The 27,529-nt window shown below is 37.2% G+C and overlaps 1 protein-coding gene across 1 annotated transcript; it reads left to right on the plus strand.

Annotated features, from left to right (window-relative positions):
• The first annotated feature begins 3,381 nt into the window (after positions 1–3,381).
• On the plus strand, positions 3,382–26,054 carry LOC120779508 (protein yellow). The gene is made up of 3 exons (XM_040111817.1): positions 3,382–3,877; positions 24,653–25,328; positions 25,393–26,054. Exons 1-3 carry the CDS (start codon positions 3,453–3,455, stop codon positions 25,876–25,878), a joined length of 1,587 nt encoding a protein of 528 aa, XP_039967751.1. The 5' UTR covers positions 3,382–3,452; the 3' UTR covers positions 25,879–26,054.
• Positions 26,055–27,529: the final 1,475 nt, after the last annotated feature.

Raw genomic sequence — 27,529 nt, forward strand, 5'->3', positions numbered from 1 at the left:
CCATTGTTCTGTTCACGAGGCGCAGGTCCCTACCCGGTCTCAGGAACCTCACACTAGGAGGCAGAGTGATAGAGATGACCAATAAGGTCAAATACCTTGGTCTCACGTTAGACTCTACTTTTCGGTGGAAGCAGCATGTGGACCTGACCTTGGTCAAAGCAACAAAGGCATTAATGGTGTGCAATCGGCTCGCGGGTAAGTCCTGGGGCTGTAAGCCAAGGATTGTTAGGTGGTTGTACACCATGATAGTGCGACCGGTAATCACGTACGGGGTGGTAGCCTGGGCCTCAATAGCGTCGCAGACTTCGGTAGGAATTAAATTATCGAAGCTGCAGCGGCTAGCCTGCGTCTGCATGACGGGCGCAATGCGCACCTGCCCAACGGCAGCTATGGAGGCCCTGCTTGAACTCACACCGCTTCACTTGGTCATCGGCCAAGTAGCCAAGAGCACGCTTCTGCAAATAACGGCAGAGGGGTTTGGTAAAGGAAAGGTAATCTCGTCCCAGAGGATGGAAAAGATAAGTGGCAATATACCAATCGCCCTCCTCCCGAAGGACAGCACTACCAAAACGGTTAACTTCACTAAAAAGTTTAAGGTCACCCTCGGAAGCAAGGATGAGTTGAACAACTCCACCCTTGAGCTGCTGCTGAGGAACAGCACATTGAGGCGGTACACCGACGGCTCAAAAATGTCGGAGGGAATTGGTGCAGGGATCGCGGGTCCACGCTCCAAGCTCTCCATACCTATGGGGGAGTTTCCGAGCATTTTCCAGGCGGAAGTCTTTGCCATAAGTCGGTGCATAGAGATAAACCTCCATCGCAACTATCGCAATGAGCGGATAGCCATACTTAGTGATAGTCAAGGAGCACTAAAAGCGATCTCCTCCTACGAGATCAGGTCGCTGCTAGTGCAGGAGTGCAGAGAAAGGCTGAACAGCCTTGCGGAAAGAAACCAGGTGCACCTAATTTGGGTGCCAGGTCACTAAGGAATAGCCGGTAACGAACTGGCAGACGAGCTCGCTCGCTCCGCAGCCTCCACCAAAATGGTAGGTCCTGAACCCTTTACAGGGGTGGGTCCCCATACCATAAAGGAGCTACTTCGCAAAGAAGAGGGATTGGCAACGAACTCACGGCATGCGGCATGCCAGGTTGCTAATGGGAGGGTACAACATGAGCAGGTTCAAAGTCGTAATCAATCTCCCCAGGAATAAACTTAGGCTATTGGTCGCATTTTATACTGGCCACTGCAAGTTAAATAGGCATTTATATAACATGGGCTTATCTTCTTGCACTAACTGCCGGTTCTGCAACATGGAGCCTGAAACACCGGAACACCTGCTGATCGACTGCACAGCAGTCTGCAGACGCAGGATTAAGGCCCTCGGATCCATGTTTCCGAACAGGGATTGCATCGACTCATTAGAACCCAGTAGAATATTGGAATTTATCGATGTGCTCGGGCTAAGTGAGTTCATGTGATTTAGGAGAGGGCACAATAGACCAAGGATCGCGGTGCATTCTTCATAAATAAATCTAATCTGGATTTCTACTAAAAGCATATCGGACATAAGTAGCTTCATCGAAACCTCAAAATGGTTTGAAAGAGAAGGTGAAACGTGATAGCAGATATAAAAGGTCTACGAATAGTGCATCAAAATGGCACAGCCAGTGCTAATTGAGCCCGAAAGATAACAGGGCTGCACTCCTACCTAGCTGCGGTTGCACTGAAGCTGTAATACCCTTCACAAATAGAAATGATTCCATACAAGAACTTGATTTTAATCCATCAGTTTATATGGCAGCTATATGCTATAATGGTCCAATCTGAACAATTTCTTCGGATATTGTAGCGTTGCCTTGGATAATAATTCGCGCAAAATTTAGGGAAGATATTTCGACAAATATATATGTAAGTTCCTAAGACATCTCCACAAATAGAAAGGTTTCTTACAAGGAGGCTCAAAGTATTTCAAATAATTAAATTAGCAAGAAACGACATCAATTGCTTTAGAAAATGTATTTATCATAAGCTCAAAAAATTCAATTTCAGAAATCCACATGTCCATTAATTGGGCGTTGTCATATCTTGATTTTATCCGTTTTGATTTTATTTATGTGGGGGCGCAATTTTCAAATGCTGTATGAAATTCTGGACATGAACATGGTTCATTTCAGCACATTTGTATATCGAGTCTTCTAATCTGCAGAATTACTATTTTTAAGGTGAGTGCGAGCATAAGTCATTCTTTGGCATACCCAAAATTTGGGTCATCTAAATTAGCTAAATAATATCTGCTGCACTGGTTAAAAGCTAATTACCGGTTATTGTATTTAAACAGGTACACACAATATATACATATTTGTATATATGTGTGTACAGATCTCAATTTTTTACAACTGTTCAAATATACATTAGAGTGCGTCAAACAAAAATTAAACTTAATGAGTTAAATTGAGCCTACTATGTATCTATATACAGAGAAAAAAGGCAGAATTTTTAGTTTTATTCTAGAAAGTGTGGATGAGCATAGAAAGTTTTAAATTTAAATAATACGTAAAACATCGAGTTTCATTAAAAATACCATAAATTTTGTGTTTAACATGAAAACTTTTAATCAAAAAACAATAAAATTTCAACTTCTAGTTCTTTAATTTTTCAAAGGTCTTAAGTACATATGTACAAGAAAATTTCCTGAAGTAGATTATTAAGGTAATTTTATGGTCGAAAAAAATCGATGATTAAAGGACTTATATATTAAAAGCATTTAGATATAAAGAACATGCGATGTGTGCATAATGAGTTCGCTATACCTGAGTTAGCTTTAGGTACCAACCGCAACAGTTTAATTTTTTCATACAATTATGTGTTTTATTCTCTATAAGAATCCGCAAATTAAAATATCTTATCTTTAATGTTTCATTTTTAAAGATGAAAGGTTTTTTTTTACTAGTTATTTAAATGTAAAACCTTAAATGCTCTTCGGCACCTTTTAAAATGAAGCTAAATATTTGGCCTTGCAGGAATTTTCTATATATATATATATATATATTGTATATATGTATATTCTTCATTTAAACTCAAAAATTGTGGCTCGCCTTATTATACATGCTATATTTACCATTTACGTATACGTATACTCGTCATATGTGAGATTTAGCTTTGAGTACAACCGGACCAGTTTTTTTATGTAATTACGTAAGTTTTCGCACAAGTTTTGCTCATTCGCTTTACTTTAAATCATTTTGCAAAAATTTGAAAGTTTCAGCAAATCTATTATTTTATCATGTTGAAAAAATGGGCGGATTTATCTTACCTGTAACGTTCAATAACCATAAGCTCAGCTTAACTGATTGCCATTACTTACCCAGGACGTTAAACGCGTTTCAGACTTTGTATACGATAGCCGTACAGTTAATTTATTTTTTAACAAAAATATTTTGTATTTGTCCAAATGTATGCTTTTTTTCGTTGCTTTACATTAGTATGTCTAGTGATCAATGTGCTTATTACTTTAACTTTGACTGAGATTGAGTCAACTGGTGCCCGTGAATATACGGTATTTCCAATCAAAGCGACATTTCAATTGGCTACTGCTAGTAGCAATGGGCTCAAACTGTCCTCTGGTGTACAAAACTTGCCTTCGGTAATTTTACCGCCAGCAGTAGCACAAATCCACGTGGACTACACGCATCAAATGCATCCATTCTATCAAAATGTTGTAGGTAGCGATGTTAGTAAAAGTTTTGGGCGAAATTACGTCGATGAGATGCCAATGACAGCGGATGCAAATAAATCATTTCAAATTGTAAATGAGTGGAAGTATTTAGATTTTGAATATCCGACTTATGCACAGCGCCAACAAGCCATCGCAAATCGGTGAGTTTCGTGTTAAGATCTTACTCAATTGTTCAGTTTGGTGATGTCCTCATATTCCAATTTATATCAGAATAAAAGCACATCATATACATATTTATGTACTGTGTAAAAATATGTAGAATAGATGCTTTCTTTACCTCTGCTACTCTAATTATTGCTGTCCCTACAGATATTAAATTGTTCAGTTGAAATTCAGAGAGAATCTTTCCATGATAATGATGTGACTAACCGTGCGATTCTGTACTGTGATACAGTCTCCAGTCCCTAAATTTAAGATTTTAAGTTAGAGACAATTTTTGAGACTTGAAACGATTTTGCTATTCTGTAAGTGACAGTCACAAAATCTATTACATTTCATTATTCAGAGATGTTTTTACACTTGAATAGAAATAAATATGTCGATAACAAATATTAAATTTTCTGTAACATAGTCAAAAAACATAATTATCAATAAAAATAAAAATATATGTTGACTTTGTTTCATAATATTTACGAAATTTATGTAAAATTGATTTATTTTTAACCTTTTCGTGTTTGATTTGCTTACAAAATATAAAAAACGACAATCGATTAATATCTAAGATGATCTCTATTTTTTAGTTTTGTGACCTGCTAACTATCAGGTCTCAAATTTGAGTCAATATTTTGAGACTAACGCTAGAGACTGTTTAATAAATAGCAAATAGTCACAAATTGAGACTTTACCTCAAAATGTCTCAAATAGAGACTAGAGACTGGTTACAGAATCCCGCTATTATGTTATACGTACAACCGTTAGGTGAACAAAACTATTTTACTGTGTAGCAACAGGTTGCAAAAATATAAAAAAAATCACGTTGGTTCAATGGTATAAAAATTAAATGAATTATCCACAAAAATTGAAATAACACACTTTCCACTTCGGTAAAAAATAAAAATAATAAAAGATAAAAGATGTACATACTATAAGTAGCTCCTACATAGATCCTTAGATTGAGACATAGCATTATCAATAAGGTAAGGAAGCGCTAATTTAGAGTGTAATGGAACATTTCATACTTTTGTCAGGATCAAAACCAGAAATAAATTTCAGGTGCATCAGGTTGATTATATTGGGTCCATAGCAAGGTCTCACCCGATTTGATCCATTTAGCAGAAAAGATGCACCGTTGTTAGAAAAAAATGTTTCCTCAATTTTTTTTTTTTATTTTTTTTTATTTTATAAAAGCTTACATAATAATACAATTATTATACAAACTTAAGAAAATACGCAGCACTAGCATCATGGGCTATCGGCCGACTGGTTATGTTATATGCGTCGAAGAAGGTCGCTGTCTTTCAAAAAGTTGTAGATTTTCGAAATGTTGTTGTTGAGTGGATCCATCAATAAAATTATTGGATCAGCATTATTGAAGTTTGACAGTCTATGAGTTTGAAGTGCTGGACAATGTTGCAGAAGATGCAATAGATTTAAATCTGAATCACAAAATGGGCATTGGTTGATCTGAGTGCCATTTAGTATGTGAGCGTGTGTGATAATGGAGTGGCCAATGCGAAGTCTGATATATGGAATGATATAATTAGATGAAAGCGATGACGGAAAGGATGGTTTGATACGATTTGAATTTATTCTAGAGTAGTGGTGTTCTGTAATTCATCCAATCAAGCGCCAACTTAGTGGATCTTTTTGTTGAATAATAAGTTGCTTTATATCACTCTTAACAAACAAGGCAGATGTAGTTGTTGGGAGTGATGCACACCTCTTAGCCACCGAGTCCGCAAAAGTATTTCCAATGATTCCAGAGTGACCGGGTATCCACATTATTTTTAGTCTATGTGCTAACGAAAACAACAGCGATCTAATGCCAATAATGACGTCATTGTAGTTACTGCGGTTTTTTAAAGCTTGAAAACACGATAGACTATCTGTACAGATGATGAATTTACCAAGGTTTTGTTGGGCATACTTGGACAGCTTTGAGAATACCCGTAGCTTCAGCGGTAAAAATTGAACAAAATGGAAATAATAAACCATACGATATTCTTTGTTGGTTATCATCAACTACAGCAAAAGATGTATGCGACGATTTGGAGCCATCAGTATATATAAACTGCCAACCAAAAGATTTGAAGTGCGCAGATAATTCCAAAAATCGAGATTTATACACAGTGCTTGGAGTGATGGATTTGCGAAGAAAAGTAAGATCACTAATGAAAGAAGATTCATTTACTTTCCACGGTGGAATATATTTACTGCAAGGCAGCAATATTTTAAGCGGCAACTCATTGGTTTTAGCAAACAAAGCACTTTTAAAAATAGAAGACGGTATTTTAGGAGACCTCTTTCTGCAAAGTGATGATTGAAAGTCCTTTTTTATAGTAAAGTTCGTGCTGAGTATGAGTTTTGAATAAAGCTTATTTAAGCTTATCTTCCACTGCATCTTTTAGAGAAGGTAGGCCAGCTTCCGTCAGTATGTTTTTAATTGGCGATGTTGGAAACACTCGAAGAGAACAACGAACTGAAGAATGATAGATGATTCTTAGAATGATGTCCATAAATTTCCAAGCCATAATTAATTACAGATGAGATGAGGGCTTTAGTGACGTTGACCAGTAAAGCCGAGCCGATGAGTGAGCGCTTACATGAGAGGTATTTAATAATATTTAAATTAACAAAAAGTCTTTTTCTTATATACTGACAATGTTTCTTAAATGAATACTTAGAGTCTAATACAATACCAAGAAACTTAATACTATCTGTACACAAAATGTTTGTATTATCAAATGTGAGCGTTGGGATAGTACATTGATGTTTTTTACAAATATGAAAAAGTTTCGATTTAGGAAAAGATATTGATGTGCCTGAAGTAGAGGACCAACGAGAAAGACGCAATAAAATTTCAGAGAAAGTAATTGTTACTGAAATCACATTTGAAGTTTTTGAGAATAAAATTAAATCGTCAGCATAAATCTGATGCCGGATAGTAACAAAATCTGATAGAATGGTACTGATTTCATCAAATGCAATAGTAAATAGGATCACCGAGAGCGGTGACCTCATGTGGGGTACCATTATCTAATGGTAGAACAGAGGATGAAACATTGGATATGATAACACTTAATTTACGGTTGATAGGAAAGATTTGACAAAGTTAAAAATACGAGAACCCACTCTCCACCTACTAAGCTGTCTTAACACTACATGAATCCCAATCCTGTCAAATGCTTTTAGGAAATCTAAAGAAAGAATAGAAACATGATTTTTGTGGGACAGAGTATCAGAGATAAAGTGATCAAGGTGCAGGAGAGCATCCAACGTACTCCTGCTCCTCTTGAACGCAACTTGGTTGTGCGAAATGAGATTAGATTGAGCATACCAGGCGAGTCTAGTAGCAATTAATCTTTTCAATAATTTACCAAGGCAAGGAAGAAGGGAAATGGGACGATAATTGCTGACCACACCAGGAGGTTTACCAGGTTTTAAAATAGGAATAATCGCGCTAGTCTTCCAGAGGACAGGGTAGTTGCCACTGAGAAAAATACTATTGTAAAGTTTGACTAGACGGGATATAAGAAATGGAGGAAGGTGCTTGATGATAAGGTAAGAGATTTTATCAATGCCAGGAGTTTTGCCCTTGACTGACGAGAGGGCTAAATTAAAATCAAGTTCAGATATATCGGCATCTAAATATTCAGCTGATTGAGATAAGGTGGAAGGAGGAAGGTAAGGAGAGCAAAGAGAAGAAAGTTTACTAGAGGAAAAATCAGAAGAGAAATTGGAGTCCAAAGAAATATTGGAAAAGTGGGTGGCAAACTCTAAGGCTATATCTTTGGGATATAGTAGAGTGCCCCGAGGAGTATTTAAATAAGTGATAGGAGAAGAAGGTGATAAACCAGCCAGTCTTTTCATATCAGTCCAGATTTTTCTAGAATCCGAAGAAGAAGTGATATTATTCGTAAATTCTTGGAAACAATGAACCTTAGCAGCCTTAGCTTTATGGCGCAAAAGTGCATTGGATTTTTTGTAAGCTATTAAGTTTGCACTAGAACGTAAACGTTTAAATTGATGCCATGCGATCTGTTTCAGATTTCTTAGTGCAGAAAGCTCATTATTCCACCAAAGAGGAGCAAGCTTGACTGGTTTAGAAGAAGAAAGGGGAAAAGAATAGTTAGAAGCAGAACGTATAATTTTTTGGATTCTAGAAGCCTCTTGATTTATATTGGAAGAAAAGGGGAAATAACGTGAATGCGAAAAACAGGCTTCTTCAAACCTATCCCAATCAGCCGAATCAGTTTTAAACCGAATCCTGGGCTTAAAAAAAGAATGAGGGCGAGAAGTAGATATTTTGGAAAGGATGGGAAAATGATCACTGCCATGGAGATCATCACAACACCAGGATATTTTTGAGGAGAGGGAGGCAGAACATATGGAAAGATCAATATTAGTGAAGGTAGAGTGAGTGGAAAATGGGTGGGGGAACCATCATTTAAAACAATGCAGTTGGATCTTAGTAAGGCATCCTCAATGCTACGTCCCTTGGAGTTAGCCGAAGCAGAGTTCCCAAAGGGGACTCCAAGCATTGAAGTCACCACACAAGATAAAAGGATTTGAACCGGAAGGAATAAGATTTAAAAATTCAGTAGTAGAAAATGATTGATCAGGAGGGGAATAAGCACAGATGATTGAAATTTTGATAGTATGAGGATCTCAATAGCTACAGAAGAAAAAATTGAAAGGGGTATGGGAAGTAATACGTGAGGTAGATTTCTTTTAACTAGGATGGCAACTCCCTGCTTGTTGGTGGTGTTATGTGGGAGATTAATAAAATATCCCACATAAGCCCTAGGGGTAAAAGCTGAGGCATTATAAGATAGGTGAGTTTCATTCAATAGGATAATAGATGGATTGTACGATCCCATAAGTAACTCTAAGTTAATATATTTATTAACATAACCGTTAATGTTCCATTGAAGAAGTGTAATCATATCATATGTAAACTTATAAAAGAAAAAAGTTAAGCTACGAATATTTTATTTAAACTAAATGTCTTCATTGTAAGAAGGAAAATTGAGTAATGCAAGAGGATCTTGCGAGCAGGAGAGGGTGGGGGAGGGTGTGATAGGACAGGAGGAAAGGATATTGAGAGGAGAGTCAGAGATGGATAAAGGGGAAAAGAGAGGGGAAGGAGAAGTGACAGAAGAGGAGGTAGGATGGGTTGGAAGGGATTGTTTAGATGAATTGATGTCTGTAGTTGTTGTTAGATTAGTTTTGGTAGGATTGTTGGATTTGTTATTAGGTGTTGTTTCATTATTGATTTGATTAGTATTGTTAGAAATTTTAGCTATAGAGGCAAAAGAGTTTGCATTAGAAGTTGTATGAGAAAATTGAATTTTATACTTGGTAACAGCTTCACGCATACTACATTTATAAATAGTTTTAATTTTTAATATTTCTTTGGATTGTTGATATTTAGGGCAAGTATTAGATGATGCCGGGTGGTCGCCCGAGCAATTTGCACACATTATTCTCTCTTTACATTCAGTAGGTGGGGGTATGACTCGGAAGGGAGGTTGCATGAGACATTGTCAAGAAGGTGAATTACGGCAGTATTTTGCTGTGTGGCCACTGACTTGACATTGCTTACAACGCATAGGATTAGGGTAATACGGACGGACAGTGAGGTTCCTCCAGGCAACATCAATTCTTTCAGGAAGTTTGTATTTATCAAAAGTTAATAAAACTACACCTCGTAGGATTACGGGAGCCGTCAGCAAGTACTCAGTGAAAACTTATGTACAGCAGAAACACCCTGCTCCTTAAGACCATCAACAATATCTTCTTCTGATAAGTTATTCAGGAATGGGGCGTATATGGTGCCTTTAACCGTATTCAAAGTATTATGAAGCTTGACATTGATATGACCTCCGCCAGGTAAAATTTTTGCAGAAAGAAATTTGCTAGCTGTTTTGTTGTTGTTTACAAAGAGCAGTAGGCTACCATCACGTAGCTCAGTAACTTTACTTACTTCCTTACTGATTGCTTGAATACCTTTATACGTAGCGAAGCATGATAACGAATTAAGTGGCTTGTTGTCGTCCAGCGATGACATGACCAAAAATTTTGGATCATCCGTGTTTTTGAGACTGGTAATTCTGGAAATTGGTCTAACGGGATCGGATTTGGTTTTTTTCTTTTCTTTTTCATTATTGGAGATAATAGGGAAAACCTATTATCCCCTAATTTGGTGGCCCCAGGGGCCATAGTAAACGCGAATTTTAGTTTAACAAATTAAGAAATTAAGTGATTGAAAAGATATAAAACGATAAAAAATTAATTCACAAACAAAGCACGAGCGTAATATAAACGCAGAACAAACCGTTATACCGTTTTAACAAACTCAATAAGCACAGAGCGAAAAGCAACCGGCTACGATGACAGTTCGACGGTGTATGCCAGAACACTTTATTTGCAACAATTATAGTCAGAATTTGAGCAATTAAGTTACAAATAGACTGTCAATACATATTACGTATTTTCCTGTGTTATTCCATGTAAACGAGCATGTCTTTGGTATGGCTAAAGCCTTGTTTAATATACCATAAAATAAAAACAGATTTAAATAGTTTCGCGGTATATTAGAAGTACAATATAAAATACTTTTTAATTGTATACAATGTTCGCTGTTTTAATTTTAATGCCCAAAAATCATTATTTTGCTCGCTCTGTCTACGATGGAAAATTATTTAAAAAACGCTTATTTTGAGGCGCTCTTACACTGGAATAAATGGGCATTTCTATATCCCTGCCCATAGTGTACTACATGCCTTGAAGTCGCCATTGAAAATTAAAGGTGTTTTCAAATTAATTAAGGGGTTCAGTAAATCGTTTACGGAAAAATTTTAACAGGGAGGAATTTACGTATTTATTATTGTTATTTTTGTGCGTAAATCTATTTGATGAGCGTCACATAAAATGTTTGCTTTTGCTGGAATCTGTTTGTGTGGAATTTGGCGCTTTACTAAGATACCACTTCCTTGTTTGTATGTTGAATTATAATTTAGATTTTTAAAATAACCAGTACTTGGTTTTCGAATGATAATGTTGTTACTGTTGTATGGTATGTGTGTTTCCTGAATACTGATAACATCTGGGTTTCTTCTTTAATTAGTAAAATAAGCTTTTGATAGTTGGTAATGTATCCTTTCATATTCCATAGACTAAGAGTTAGGTTCTCTCATTGATTTGTCCAATTTCTTTGTGTATTATTCGTTAGAAATTCAACGGCTGGTGGAAGACAGGTAATTTACCGAAAGAATGTTTTGAATGCTTGTTGGGCACAATTCCGATTTCTTTGGCGCCGCGATTTGAAGGTACCGTTGGAAAGAGGAAGTCCTCCTGATTAAAAAATATATAGGGTTATAGGTGATATATTCGACCTTAAAGTTCAAAAATTCCCAAAATTCGAACATTTCAACAATTCAATCATTTTACTCACATTTTTCATTTCAAATTAATTAAATTAAACTATAAACTTTTAAATAAATCCACATTTTACACTTTAATAATCTTTTTACGGAAGAAATCTTTATTTTAAAAATTACATTTTACACTCGTAGTGTACATCATGTGTGTGCTTAAAATTACGACGAAATTTAGCGCTGCCATGTGATAATAAGGAAATTCGCTGGAATGCCTTTTTTCCCAAAAATTCCTCAATCCATTCATGTGGATATGCCCTTTTTTTAATTTAATAAACAAATAAGTAATATTATATAGTAATATTATATAATCATATTATATATATTGTCACCTAATATACAAAAAAACGTATAATAACCAAAATTTAACCATTTTATAACGAAAACTCAAATTTTGTTTCAATATCAGTGCAAGATAACCAAAAAATATAACCACTTTATAACGAAACTCAATATATTTTTTTTGTATTTTAACGCAGAAAGGAGTACTATGCGAAAGTACTTCAGTCACCCCGGGTATTCGCTCGACCAGGGTTATTTTTTTAAAGTGCGGCCGAAGGCCGCCAACGCAGAAAGGAGTACTATGCGAAAGTACTACAGTCACCCCGGGTATTCGCTCGACCAGGGTTATTTTTTTAAAGCGCGGCCGAAGGCCGCCAACGCAGAAAGGAGTACTATGCGAAAGTACGTCAGTCACCCCGGGTATTCGCTCGACCAGGGTTACTTTTTCAAAGCGCGGCCGAAGGCCGCCAACGCAGAAAAGAGTACTACGCGATAGTACTTCAGTCACCCCGGATATTCGCTCGGCCAGGGTTATTTTTTTAGAGTGCGGCCGAAAGCCGCCAACGCATAAAGGAGTACTACGCGAAAGTACTTCAGTGACCCCGGGTATTCGCTCGACCAGGGTTATTTTTTTAAAGTGCGGCCGAAGGCCACCAACGCAGAAAGAAGTACTACGTGAAAGTACTACAGTCACCCCTGGTATTCGCCTGACCAGGTTATTTTTTTAAAGCGCGGCCGAAGGCCACCAACGCAGAAAGAAGTACTACGTGAAAGTATTTCACAGTCACCCCTGGTATTCGCCTGACCAGGTTATTTTAAAGCGCGGCCGAAGGCCGCCAACGCAGAAAGGAGTACTAAGCGAAAGTACTTTAGTCACCCCGCGTATTCGCTCGACCAGGGTTATTTTTTTAAAGCGTGGCCAAAGGCCGCCGACGCAGAAAGGAGTACTACGCGAAAGTACTACAGACACCCCGGGTATTCGCTCGACCAGGGTTATTTTTTTAAAGCGCGGCCGAAAGCCGCCAACGCAGAAAGGAGTACTACGCGAAAGTACTACAGTCACCCCTGGTATTCGCTCGACCAGGGTTATTTTTTTAAAGCGCGGCCGAAGGCCGCCAACGCAGAAAGGAGTACTACGTGAAAGTACTACAGTCACCCCTGGTATTCGCTCGACCAGGGTTATTTTTTTAAAGCGCGGCCGAAGGCCGCCAACGCAGAAAGGAGTACTACGCGATAGTACTTCAGTCACCCCGGATATTCGCTCGGCCAGGGTTATTTTTTTAGAGTGCGGCCGAAAGCCGCCAACGCAGAAAGGAGTACTACGCGAAAGTACTTCAGTGACCCCGGGTATTCGCTCGAACAGTGTTAGTTTTTTAGAGCGCGGCCGAAGGCCGCCAGCGCAGAAAGGAATACTACGCGAAAGTACTTCAGTGACCCCGGGTATTCGCTCGACCAGGGTTATTTTTTTAAAGCGCGGCCGAAGGCCACCAACGCAGAAAGAAGTACTACGTGAAAGTACTACAGTCACCCCTGGTATTCGCTCGACCAGGGTTATTTTTTTAAAGCGCGGCCGAAGGCCACCAACGCAGAAAGAAGTACTACGTGAAAGTACTACAGTCACCCCTGGTATTCGCTCGACCAGGGTTATTTTTTTAAAGCGCGGCCGAAGGCCACCAACGCAGAAAGAAGTACTACGTGAAAGTACTACAGTCACCCCTGGTATTCGCTCGACCAGGGTTATTTTTTTCTAAATAGCGCGGTGAAGGCCACCAACGCAGAAAGGAGTACTTACGCGAAAGTACTACAGTCACCCTGGGGTATTCGCTCTGACCAGGGTTATTTTTTAAAGCGGCGTACCGAAGGCCACCAACGCAGAAAGAAGTACTACGTGAAAGTACTACAGTCACCCTGGTATTCGCTCGACCAGGGTTATTTTTTTTTTAAAGCGCGGCCGAAGGCCACCAACGCAGAAAGAAGTACTACGTGAAAGTACTACAGTCACCCCTGGTATTCGCTCGACCAGGGTTATTTTTTTAAAGCGCGGCCGAAGGCCGCCAACGCAGAAAGGAGTACTACGCGAAAGTACTACAGTCACCCCAGGTATTTGCTCGACCAGGGTTATTTTTTTCAGGGCGCGGCCGAAGGTCACCAACGCAGAAAGGAGTACTACGCGAAAGTACTTCGGTCACCTTGGGTATTCGCTCGACCAGGGTTATTTTCTTAAAGAGCGGCCGAAGGGCGCCAATGCAAAAGGAGTACTATGCGAAAGTACTTCAGTCACCCCGGATATTCGCTCGGCCAGGGTTGTTTTTCAGAGCGCGGCCGAAGGCCGCCAACGCATAAAGGAGTACTACGCGAAAGTACTTCATTCACCCCGGGTATTCGCTCGGCCAGGGTTATTTTTTTAGAGCGCGGGCGAAGGCCGCCAACGCAGAAAGGAGTACTACGCGAAAGTACTTCAGTCACATAAATCACATATTACACATAGACATATGTAGAAAGAATTTTTTTATAGTTAATATAGAAAAAAGAATCACGCGAAAAAGCAAACAAAGAAAAATTGTTAAAAATCCTACATATTTGCTGTTTAAGATGTGGCAAGGCTTGTTTTCCTCATAATTGTAAACAATCTAACCTTTTCAACGATGAGTGTGCTAAGTGTTTTTTAAATTAATAAATTTAGGTAAAATATACCAAAATAAAAGTGAAATGTGAACTTATTTCAATATTTAGAGTGTATATTTAAATATACAGAGTGAAAAACGTGAAAAAATTTAGTGAAACATCGAGAAATACCTTGTGTTGTTAGTGCAAATTTTTGGACTTTTACTCGTGAATATTTTAAAAAATAAAAGTTATTTTTATATTATTTTTGGATATTTCTTCTCTGGAGAAGCTCCCCTATCCGCACATACCCCATTTATACGGAAATTCGATTTTTTTACCCCTCCGCCAAAGTAATTGGAATCGTGCGCTTGTTGGATTTTTAATTTCGTTGCTTTCGTTTTCGTTTTGGTGTTTATTTTCCATTGTTGGGTTATTGAGTGTGAAGTGCTGAACACATAGACAGCGACACGTCATGACTGCACGACAGTGAACTGTAAATAGCGTCGTGAATTCTGTTACCTGAACATTTGTTCGAAGCCGAGAGTACCTTTCTACAGTTTGGAAACTGTGATTGCGACCAGTTATTTGGATACTAAGGTAAAAAATTACAATTTACCCATATAGTTTGATGCTTACAGTGTTTCACCGTATGGCCTAACAATTTACAATTTTTGCAACGCATTGGGTTTGGGATGTATTCTCATACCTTCACAATATTCACAGAAATAAAAAGTTTGCTGGGGAGTGTGTATAGGTCAAATGTTATAAGAACAACACCATTGGGCTTATGTTTGTGTACCATCTATGATTCTGTTGAATTTGTAAACCGAGGTAACGTGTTGTGCTTTTCGTTCACTGACAATCTCTTCTAGTATGTTTTTGAGAAAAGGCGCGTAAATGGTACCTTTGATGTTATTGAAGGATTCATGTAGTTTACACGTGATATCACAGATTCCAGGTATCTGTTTGGTTTTCAAGAATTTTGGCCACCTCTTTGCTTTTGACAAACGTGACTTCCATCGCGTAACGTGTCTTTGGAGGTTATTTCCTTACTAACGAGTTGAATTGCTCTATGGACGACAAAGTAAGTAGTACTCATGTTATGAGTTTTACTGTATTTTTTGCGGAAAGAGTTAAATTTTTTGGGTTTTGTGTTTGCACGACGGGAAGATGTGTGAACTCAATGAAAGTTTTTTGATATTGTCTCTTTTTTGGCTTTCACTTAACAGAGAAAAGATTTTTCTCTTAGGTCGGGTGGCCCCGGGGCCATGATTTCTTAATATATCTGTTTTTGTTTATTTGAGAATAAGACACTTATAAAGAACCAAAATGTAATAAAGCAAAAACGTGAGAACAATTGAGTAAGCGAATTTATCACCGATGACGTTCGTTCACGCGGAGTATTAGTCGAAGACTGATGCCTAAACTAATTAACCTTGGTATATTATCATTTACTTCAATCGGATCATCTCTTGTTTTTTCTTCGATAGGAAAAGGACAAACATTGTGTATTGCTCTTTTTGATGTACCATTGCTTGTCCTTACGTCTACCATTCTACATTTGCCATCTTGGCCTAAAATAACGTTTTCAATACGTCCTCTTCGCCACTGTAATGGTGGGATATTTTCTTCTTTAAGAAGTACCAAGGTACCAGTTTTGATATTTTCAAAAGGAACTTGCCATTTATTTCTTTTTTGCAGTTCATTTAAATATTCATTGGACCATCGCTTCCAGAATTCTTTTGAATTCTTTTCGACCGATTTCCAATGGTCCTCCTAACCCTTGGTAACTTTGGTTTTAGTTCGTGTCAACGATAGTTGATAATGGTTCTCCTACCAAAAAATGGCCTGGTGTTAATACCTGGAGATCATTTGGATTGTTTGATAATACGGGGTAATAGGTCTTGAATTAAGTACGGCTTCTATTTGTGTCATGAGTGTGGACATTTCTTTCAAAAGTCATTATACCTTCAACTACTCGGAAAAAATGTTTTTTAACAGATTTAACAGCCGCTTCCCACAATCCTCCTACATGTGGAGATCTTGCTGGTATGTTTATCCAGGTTATTTCTCTTTGATTACAAAAATTCTGATAATTCTGTTTTATGTGAGTCTTTCTGAAATAACTTAAAAACTTCAATGAAGACTATTGGCTGCTCCAATATAATTGGTCCCGTTATCTGAATAGATTTTTATGTGGGGCAACTACCTCCTCACCTATAAAAGCTGCTGAAGAAAGATCTGAAACTACTTCTAAGTGTACTGCCTTCGTGGAAAAGCACACGAAGACACAGACGTAAGCTTTATCAGCCTTTTTTCCACGTATTTTATGATGTATCCAAATTGGACCTAGGAAGTCCATTCCTACTATATAAAATGGACGCGTTCCTATTAGTCTATCTTGCGGTAAGTTTCGCATTAACTGATGTAGGGGCCGAGGGTTTGCTTTAAAGCATCTATAACATTATTTACAACTTTGCTTGCTAATTGTCTACCTCTCAAAATCCAAAACTTTTGCCTGGTTATTGCTAGTAAACCCTGTGGTCCAATGTGTAGATGTTTAGGAGTCAAAATTTCTCAAGTGTACCAACATTTTTTTGACGGTCGAGCTTTTAACGTTGAATAAACGTTTTTCAGTTCACAACAATAAATAAAAAATACAACTTGAACAATTTTCCAAAATTTCAATTATTTTTCAAGTTATTGTTATAAAATTTTTTTTGCATCAGGATGGATAGCATCGATCTTGCTCATTTTTAAAACAGCTATCGTTAATGACTTTCTCTTCCTATTTCAATTTTTTATTGACAGGAAAAACGTTATTTAAAAAAGTTATAAACAATTGTTATAAACAAATTGAAATAATTTAAACTTCTCAATCGATTTACAATATCGCTTCAATTTAATATTGTTGTACATTTTATAACACGTTTTTGACAAAAAGAAAAACATGAAAACTTGCAACGCAACCGAAGTTATATTGTTTTTGCTCCTGATGTGTAATGCGTGAAGCGCGTGTCACAAGCTTCGGGCGCGATGCCGGGTTTGCGAGCTCGCCGCGACATGTTTCGACACGAAGCTATTCACGCGTGCTCTGTTTTTTCTCGGTGTTTACGATTTGTTATTTGTTTAGTTGCATATAGAGGAGCAATAAGCGACGTTTTCTCGTGTTCTACTACACTGAGTGTACGATTCAGCATGCCAAGAGCGAATTCTTGTTGCAATCCTCTCGGCAAGAAAGGCCACAAGTGTGTTTTCAAGAATGTTGCTTTAGTGAGTATAAATTGGAATGCGAAATTTTCCAATTTTGTAGGGCAGTACATGTGCAGATCATGTCAAACACAAATTAACAGAGCTTCTAGTGGGAATTTGCCACAAAGCTGCGCATTAACGAATGTTACAAAAGAAAATTCAACTGTCGTACTCGATGAATCGTCAGAAAGTGACTGCGAGGTTGACGATAATGAACGTAAAGATCCAAATTATGAAAATCCCGAAATTCCTCCATTCAAAAAACGGCAATCCACAGATTTTCTATGCGACAATAATCCAAACGAGGAAAATTCTATTGGGGATAATTGGATTAATAATCTAAAAAGAGCTCTTGCCAATCAAAATTCTCGAAATGAAAAAATTGCACTTCTGACTACAGTGCCTCTTAAATGGAGTGTTCAAATATTGAAAATTAAAATTTTTTTAGGTGCGAATTGATACTGCAGACTCTACCAACTGAACAGTTTCTGGAACTTCTTAGAGATGACTTGCCCGCAGTTGTGAAACATGATTTCTCAGCAAAGGCCCAAAGTGCTTATTTTGATCAGATAAAAAATACAGCAAACGAAGGAGAGTTCATAATAACTTTGGATTTTGCTGAAAATTATACATGCCAAGTACAAAATGCCATTCCATCTCAACATTGGGCTAATGTTCAAGCGACGTTGCACCCTTTCATTATTTACTACAGGGAAAATTCCGTTTTGAAAAATGTGAATTACGTCATCATTTCAGAACATTTACTTCACAATGCAAATGCAGTGCATTTTTTTATTTCGAAACTGATAGCTCATTTAAAAAATGAATTTGGTTCTGACAAAATAAAAAAAATTTCGTATTTCTCGGACGGCGCTGCTTCGCAGTATAAGAACAAATTTAATTTGATCAATTTGATGAAGCACGAAGAAGACTTTGGTGTCAAAGTTGAATGGCATTTTTTCGCTACTTCCCATGGTAAAAGCGCATGCAACGGCATTGGTGGTACCGTAAAAAGGCATGCCTACAGGTCCAGTTTGCAAGATGAGGACATCACTTCCCCAAAACTCTTATATCAATGGGCAAAAAAGTTTTTCAAGAAAATCGAGTTCAGTTATTCCACAATAGAAGAGCACACGACGCATAACAAGATTTTGGAAGCAAGATATCAAATGGCAAAAACTGCAAAAGACACTCGATCTTATCATTGTTTCTATCCACTTAATGCCGAACTTGCATGCAAAATATATTCTGCTTCAGAAAAATTTGTAACTGCAAGTGTTTTCAAAAAGGCTTAATAAAAAAATAATGTGGATTATATTATTGAAATAATCATATACACTTTATGTATATTTCAATATAAGCAATAAACAAGAACATGTGTCCGACTTATAACTCGTTTCCAAAGATTATTTTTCAGCGTAACATTGCGCTTACAAAGCTCGTGACACGCGCTTCACGCATTACACATCAGGAGCAAAAACAATATAACTTCGGTTGCGTTGCAAGTTTTCATGTTTTTCTTTTTGTCAATAACGTGTTATAAAATGTACAACAATATTAAATTGAAGCGATATTGTAAATCAATTGAGAAGTTTAAATTATTTCAATTTGTTTATAACAATTGTTTATAACTTTTTTAAATAACGTTTTTCCTGTCAATAAAAAATTGAAATAGGAAGAGAAAGTCATTAACGATAGCTGTTTTAAAAATGAGCAAGATCGATGCTATCCATCCTGAGAAAATAAATAAATTGTAAGGTCATGCAAAAAAAAGTTTATAACAATAACTTGAAAAATAATTGAAATTTTGGAAAATTGTTCAAGTTGTATTTTTTATTTATTGTTGTGAACTGAAAAACGTTTATTCAACGTTAAAAGCTCGACTGTCAAAAAAATGTTGGTACACTTGAGAAATTTTGACTCATAACCAATTGTAAACTAGGCAAAGCTAGAAATATTTTTTTAGGGTGATCTATGACTTAAAAATCGGTGGTTCAGCAAAATTTGTTTGCAAAGCAACCCACCTCAAGATGCAATTATTAATGAAATTTTGTTCTTAATCGAGTATTGATCCGTCACTCTGTCTGATTCTGTCAGTTCGATTCATGTCCACGAATTGAACCGTTCTATCAGCGATAGAGAACAACTTTGAATCACTTACGATCAGCTTATACATGATTTGGTTATGAACGTTCGTTTTAGCAGAAAATAACCGTAAATTATTCAAACTCATACTTAAATGATTGAAATGTTAGGCAACGTTCGGGTTGTATATCATCTCCTATACACTGATTTACTCGTGCACTTCTGTTCTATTTCAAATACACACATATGTATGCACACATATAATATGCTGACAGATGTTTTTACGCATCGAAAATTTGTAACATGCGCACTTGTTCAAAGCTCATACATGTTTTGCCACACATGATTCAAATCAATCTAGCAGAAAATTTGCCGTACTCGTAGCTTGAACACAGTCACACATTCGTTAGATTCAAGCAATCGTCGCAACGCTATGAACTGACATGATACGATTTGAATCGAAGTCAGCCATAACGTTTACTCGATCGTGCGTCACATCAGTTGACGCTGTTCGGTACTCAAACTGATCAACAATGTTGTCTACGATGAACTGAATTGATTTGATTGTGTTTTTGGAACGACTGTTTGTTGTGATTGATCATACTCGCTGCAGCTCTCTGAAGCTAAGGCAGCATTACATACCCACAAAAGATCAAATGATGACCACGAAAGAAATTTTGATAATTAAAGTAAACATAGCGGAATTAAGTAAAAGAGTAAAAGAAATGGTAGATAATATAACAAAATATAGTGCACTAAGAGAAAATAATGAGGCTATGAAAATTTTTTTTCGGGGATGCTAATTCAGCAAATAAAACAATTCGCGGCAGAGACATGTGCATATACAGTGCAATCGATTATATCATTGACAGAAATGACGAATGAAATTTATGAGTTTACTGGATTAGATGAAGGCCATCTAAATCCTCATCTAAAACTAGAGGAAAACAACTTTTAGGTTCATACCAGAAATAATAGTGTGAACATTAAAAATTCTCATTCGGGACAAAGGGAACATGGAAATATTTTTTATCAAAACAGACCAGTTTCAGGGCAATGTCGGCCACAACGAAATCAAAGTTTTCAGGACGATAACGTTCACAAAATCAAAATTCCTCAGGACAACAGTATCGTTCACAATATAGACAACGTCAAATGAGTTTCTATGGACAACAATATAACCAAGCAAGACAGCCATCGGGACATAGTCATCCAAATTATTCAAGACAAATTCAAGCAAATCAAAACTTTTTTAATTACTCGAGACAGCAAATAGCTTCGAAAATAGTAGACAACAACCACAGAGAAGGGAACCAGAACCCATGGATGTTGAAAAAGTGAGTAGAACAGGTGAACTACAAGAATCAAATACGAACGAGGAGTTTCTTACAAACTAGCTTCGGAATCTTGGGAAGATAAAATTATAATTGTATTAACAATTTTCAGCAACATCCTTATGCTCTGGTTGACTCAGGCTCAAGAAATAAGCATAATGCCAAAAAATAATAATAATTCCAGTGCTTGAAAGTGAAAGCTTTCACTTTAAACTAAATACTTCAAACGGAATAATTAAAACACCAAATATGAAAGTAAATAGTCCTTGTTCAAAAGAATTCAAATATCGGGAAAACGCCACAATGAGATGGTTATTAATGGATTTTAATAAATCGAAAAGATGACTATAATTTAAAAAAATGGTGCGAATCTTCCATTTCACATGAAAACATTAAAGGAGTAAGTTTATTCATTGGATATAAGCGAAGGTAAGAACATCAACCTTGATAATTTAAAATAAAATAAGAAAAAAGTCACTGAAAAATTATTGAAAACTTTAAGAAACTTATTTACAAAGAAGGGGGCATGCTCTCAACTGCAAAAGCAGTGGTGTACGAAATAAAACCAGTAACGGATCAACAAATAAATTCAAGAATATACTGTAGTAAGATTCCCTCCCAAACATGAAGAAGAAGAAAAACGACAATCTTTTGAATTAGAAGTGCAAGGAATAGTTTGAAAAAGTCATAATGGATATATCTCACCAATCTTAAAAACACCAAAGAAGAAATTCAGACTAGTAGTCAGTTGATTGACTTCGCCGGGCCCCGAAATATCATCCATTCTACCAAGTTAAATTATGAAATTATGCTAAATATTAATTCTCCAGTCTGCTGAATGGCAGTGAAAACATATCGCCAGAAGATGGTGAACTCAATTCCCAATCGATGACGATGAAGCAGACGTTGTATTGACCGACAATGAAGATATTCAATTAGCAACTATCCGTCTGAAGAAAAACAAAGCGGCGGTGGTCGATGGATTGCCGCCCAGCTATGCAATTACGGCGGCGAAGAACTGATAAGCAGCATGCAACAGCTTCTTTGTGAAATATGGTCGGACGAAAGAATGCTCGACGATTGGGAATACACCAAAAGCGACACAATCTCCAACCCAACTACCGTGTTATAAGCTTCCTTAACATTGCATATAAGGTTCTATCAACGTCAACGAACTGATTGGCTTTAAAAAAGATCAACAAACACCACCTCTTCGTCGATTTCGAAGCTGCTTTAGACAGCACGGAAAGGAGATGCCTTTATATGATATATCTGAATTTGGTATCCCCGCAAAGCTAGCACGGCTGTGTAAGCTGAAGTTGATCAAACCAAAAGCGACGTCAAGTTCGGGAAGGACCTATCCGAGCCTTTCGATACCAAACGAGGTTTCAGGCAAGGCGACTCCTTTTCGTGCGAGTTCCACAATCTGATCTTGGAGAAAATAGGTCGAGGTGCAGAACTAAAAAGGTAATGTACTGTCTGTGTACAACTGCTGGCGTATGCCGATGATATTGATATCATCGGCCTCAACACCTGCGCCGTTAGTTTTGCTTTCTCCAGACTGGACAAGTGGGTCTGGTAATGAAAGAGGGCAAGCCCTCACGTCACTGTTGACAGTCATATATTCGAAGTCGTAGATAATTTCGTCTATCTTGGAACCAGTTTGAACACCAACAATAATGTTAACCACGAAAGCCAACGCAGAATAACTCTTGCCGACAGGTGCTACTTCGAACTGAGTAGACAGTTGAGAAATTAAGCGTTTTTTATAACATTTTCCATTATGGCCAGATTGAACAAAATAATAATTTGTGGGCATTTAAATTGAAACACCCAACATTTAGTACGAATAAAAATTACAATATAGTGATTATTTATTATATGGAGAAACTATTTAAATCTTTTTGAAGTATGTATATTAGAACAACTGACTTTTGACCTTTCAATACCCAATAAAAGAATTTAGGCTTGTTAGCTTTCAATCATTAAATGTTTTTAATCATTTTCCATTGAAAATAATACCATGATGCTTCCAATTACAAAACGTTTCATCAAATACCTTTAAATTTCACAAATTTATTTAATTTTCATTGTTTTACATTTTTTATAAGTGGTCTTGAACGATGCAACAAATCCCTCCATTTACATATTTTTTTGGTAAGATTTCAATCTGGCCATCGCTCGTTTTCAATTGATAAACGTCAAAACCTACTGAACTCGATTAGCTGTCAAAGTTCAGAGGTTTTGACGTTTAGCAATTGCTATCTCACGTCCAGTGGGAGAGGAGTTGGACATCTCTTTATTTCTGGCATTAGCCAGGAATAAATGGATGCCCAACTTATTCCAGTGTGAGAGCGCCTCAAAATAAGCGTTTTTTATATAATTTTCCACTGTAGCCAGATCGGGCAAAATAATGATTTTTGGGAATTTAAATTAAAATACCCAACACAATTAAAGATTATTTTATATTGTACTTCTTATATATCGCGAAACTATTAAAATATTTTTTTATGATTTTATGATATATTAAAACAACTGACTTTTGAACTTTCAATACCTTGTAAGGTGAATTAAGCCCGCTAGTTTTCAGTTAATAAATGTTATTAATCATTGGTAATTGAAAATTAATATTACTATGCATCTCATTGCAAAACGTTTTAAGAAATATATTTAAATTTCGCATTTTCTTTAGTTTTCATTGTTCTACATTTTTTTATTAGCGATCTTGAACTGTAGCAACAAATCCTTCCGTTCACATATATTTTCGGTATAATTTCGATCTGGCCGTTCTAGTCATTCCAATTGCAAAACGTCAAAACTTACCAGATCCAGACAACTGTCAAACTTCTGTAGGTGAGCGGTTCACACATTTCCAGTGACAGGAGAGATGGGCATCTCTTTATCTTTGGTATTAGTCGAAGACTGAATGACGTGAAAAAGTTATCTCGAATATACTTGAGTCATGGCAAGCTGATGTAGTGATATTTGTTTTACTTAAGGGGTCCCGGTGGTCTAGAACCCTCAAATTAAGTGTGTTTTCTGGATTTTTTTAAGGTTTAAAAAAAGAGCAAACGATTTAATATTTTTACAGTTTATTTATACACTTATGAAAAGTACAAAAATTTTTTTTGTTAAATAAAAAAATTGTTTAACAATATTAAAAATGGAGTCCAAAAAAAGCTACCTTAAAATATGACTACCTGCTAAAACGGCTGTAGAAGCTAAAATAATGTGAATATCCTTCCAAAAATTGTACAGTATATTCTTAAAGGACTATACTTTCGAACTATCAAACAAAAAAAAGCGATTTTTTGAAAATTCAAGACCACCGGGATCCCTTAATATGTGCGAAAATTTAATGGAATTAAATTAATACATCTTCCTAAATATGATGTGGGTTAAAGGCACTGGATATGAATAAAATAGGTATACATCTCATATTTCTTATAAACTATACCTAAACTTAAGTTATTTAGGTTGTTTTTAATAAAATATCTCGAGCACAAAGCAAAATGTACATAGTAGCGAATCTAAGTGAGTATATGATCTTTAGTATGTATTAAGAAGATATTTTTATGTAATTGTTGTGCATTTACAGTTCCGCCAAAAAGGAATGTTGAATTTTTACTCAACATTTTTGTTTTGTCAACACCTGAATGTATTTATCCGGCTTTGATACTTGCAAATTTTGGGAATATAATACAATTGGTTACACTAAAACTCAGGACTTCTTTACTTGTTTTGTCCTATTTTTTAGCGATTTTGTTCCAGAAAATAATTTGCCATTGGGCATTGATGTTTATCGTGACCGTATGTTTATTACCACACCTCGTTGGAAGGACGGAGTACCATCAAGTCTCAACTATTTGCCGTATCCGCCCAAAGAACGCAGTCCAGCCTTACGCCCCTATCCAGATTGGAGCGTCCATAGCAGTGTCAAGGAACTTAACTGTGGTAAACTTATTTCGGTATATCGTTCCTCAATAGACTCTTGTGGTCGCTTGTGGGTTATTGATTCGGGCATAGTTAATGCAACAGTTAAATTAAACCAGATTTGTCCACCAAAAATTGTGGCTTTTGATTTAGCTACCGATAAAATGATTGTAAGCTTTACGCTGCCGACGGACCAAGTAAAAGAAGATTCTTTGCATTCGAATATTTTGGCCGATATTCAAGACAATCAGTGCGAAGATGCCTACATTTATGTAACAGATGTGTGGCGCTTTGGTATTGTCGTATACAGTTTGTCTAAAAATATTAGTTGGCGTGTAACTAATTACAACTTCAATCCCAACCCTATAGCATCCGATTTTAATGTTTATGGATTAAATTTTCAATGGTTGGATGGCGTTTTTGGCATGAGCCTTTCGAATCAAGCAACGTCTTCGTGTGGTGATCGCATATTATATTTCCATCCAATGGCGAGTTTTAAGGTAAAAATATATACGGTTTACTTTTTTGATACTAAATTACTGATTTTATATTTATTTTTTGAAGGAATTTGCTATTTCGACCAGATTGTTGCGTGACGAAAAACTATGGCCAACAAGCGCTCAAAAACTATCAAAATACTTCGTTGAAGTTGGCGATCGCGGAGATCTTGGACAGTCATCTGCAGCAGGTATTGCACGCAATGGGATAATGTTTTATACGCAGGTTCATCGGGATAATGTAGCTTGTTGGGATACCACTAAGCCGTATGTGCGTGGCAATTTGGCGATGTTGTTAAGTAGAGGACAAAAACTGATACAATTTCCCAATGATTTGAAAGTAGACCAAGAAGAAGAGCAAGGAGTATGGGTGATGAGTAATAATCTGCCGATCTATTTGTATGGACAGTTGGATTACAGTGATGTTAACTTTCGTATTTTGCGAGGTGGTGTAAATGATATTGTTCGCGGCACTATATGTGACACACAAGTGCAAGAGGCACATTCTAAGATCCCTGTTCTAATCCAGTTACAAGAAGGAGAATGTTATTAAGAGTTCAATGACGTTATTATGTCCATAACTATGAATGACAACCAGAAGTATGTCTCTGTTTCGCAATTTTTGACTCTATTATTTGATACGATACTATTAATAACGTAAATTAGATGAAATACATACCAATGTAAATAATGGTATTAAAATAAAGTCATTTAGCTATGTCTAAGTAAGCATGTGCCTCAGTATTTAAATATATATACTTCCTGGGTTTCGTTGCTCCCAAATAGTACAGCATCCAGTTAGGGAGTCTTAGTATGGTTGATTTTACAGACAGGACTGAATCAAGGTGTCAAGCGACCCGTGCCTGGGGTCTCGAACGGTGCTTAGGGATTAAAATATCCTTACATGCGTAGCGGAGGCTATGTGCAAGCGGACATACTTTCCCTTACACTCCTGGGTCTAAAATGTTAGCCAAAACAATAAAAAATATGTACTTAAAGGAGTCCGGATCTCCAGTATAAAAGCCGAAGGGAGCTAATTATTCCCAGAAGCGAACAGCGTTTCCTTCGAGTTCAAGAACGGCCAGGGCAAAGACGGAAGCGAAACTTGGTTTAAGAGGTAAGGCTCAAACCAACAAGAGAGTTGAAGCCAATGCTAGCTCCAGGAAAGCAACAGCACCAGCGGCAGCCGGTTTCAAACCCTGAAGCCAAAGTTTGGCTGCTAAGTAGTGAGAGGAGGAGATGCAAAAAGTGCTGCTGTTAGGAGTGCGTTTGCCGTATAATGGCCGCTTAATACCCAGCGAAGGCATGGTATGCCGTTTCTCGTTATCGTCTATCTGGGAGGGGCTAACGAAGGAGCTTCAAGTATCCACTGAGTGTGAGAGAGCAATCCTGCCAAATTTTATACTTGAACCGCCCGCAGTGGCAGACAAGCGGCAGAGGTCATTTGAAGAGGTTGATCCGTAAGGCAAAAGACCATAGCCCAATGCAAATGGGTGCAAGCTGCGGTGTTTAATATAGCGTTGGAGGCACTATTAAGTAATGCAGTTTCGCTACCGTCATGCACATATGCCGGATGGTACCTGAGCTAAATCAAGATGATATCTTGTGATGACGAGCGATCGATCCAACTGTACAAGGCCACAATAGACGATCTCGTTGAAGATCCCATGGAGACCTCTAGCGACGTAGGAAACACTGAACAAGATGATTGTTCTTCGGGGTCTGAGAATGCAGACAGACTAACTGAGAGTGAGCTTCTGAGCGACTCTCAATAAGATGCAAATAAGACAATAATTAACGGGTCTTCTTCAAATTAATCTTCACCATTGCAAATTAGATTCACTATCCCTAGCTAACCGCATGGCGTAGCCTGATTTCGTCCTCAATCAGGAGTATTGGGTTTATGGAGAGTAGGGTGGGTCGATTCCGGACTTTTTTCGATTCGGGATTTCTAATAATGCGGAAAAGTTGCCTTAGTACTTCCTGATTCCAATGCAACTTTTTGTTTTGAGATTCTTCAACCCCAACTCCGGCCTTGAAATTTCGGAAATTCGCCTAAAGTCATGAAATTGTCTACCTAGCGCCTGAAATACGCATCTCATGGCAAAACGTATAAAACAAAAGTTATTTGTCACGTCATTTGCTACCGAAATGGCATATGTGATCATGGCCGTAGGACGAACCGTTCCCGAGATACGAGCGAA

This window comes from Bactrocera tryoni, unplaced genomic scaffold, assembly GCF_016617805.1.
Source record: "Bactrocera tryoni isolate S06 unplaced genomic scaffold, CSIRO_BtryS06_freeze2 scaffold_11, whole genome shotgun sequence".
NCBI classification, from domain to species: domain Eukaryota; kingdom Metazoa; phylum Arthropoda; class Insecta; order Diptera; family Tephritidae; genus Bactrocera; species Bactrocera tryoni.

Coding starts and splice junctions, on each gene's coding strand:
- LOC120779508 (XM_040111817.1), top strand. CDS start 3,453: ATGTATGCTTTTTTTCGTTGCTTTACATTAGTATGTCTAGTGATCAAT. Junction 3,878..24,652: donor CAACAAGCCATCGCAAATCG/GTGAGTTTCGTG, acceptor CCTATTTTTTAG/CGATTTTGTTCCAGAAAATA. Junction 25,329..25,392: donor ATCCAATGGCGAGTTTTAAG/GTAAAAATATAT, acceptor TATTTTTTGAAG/GAATTTGCTATTTCGACCAG.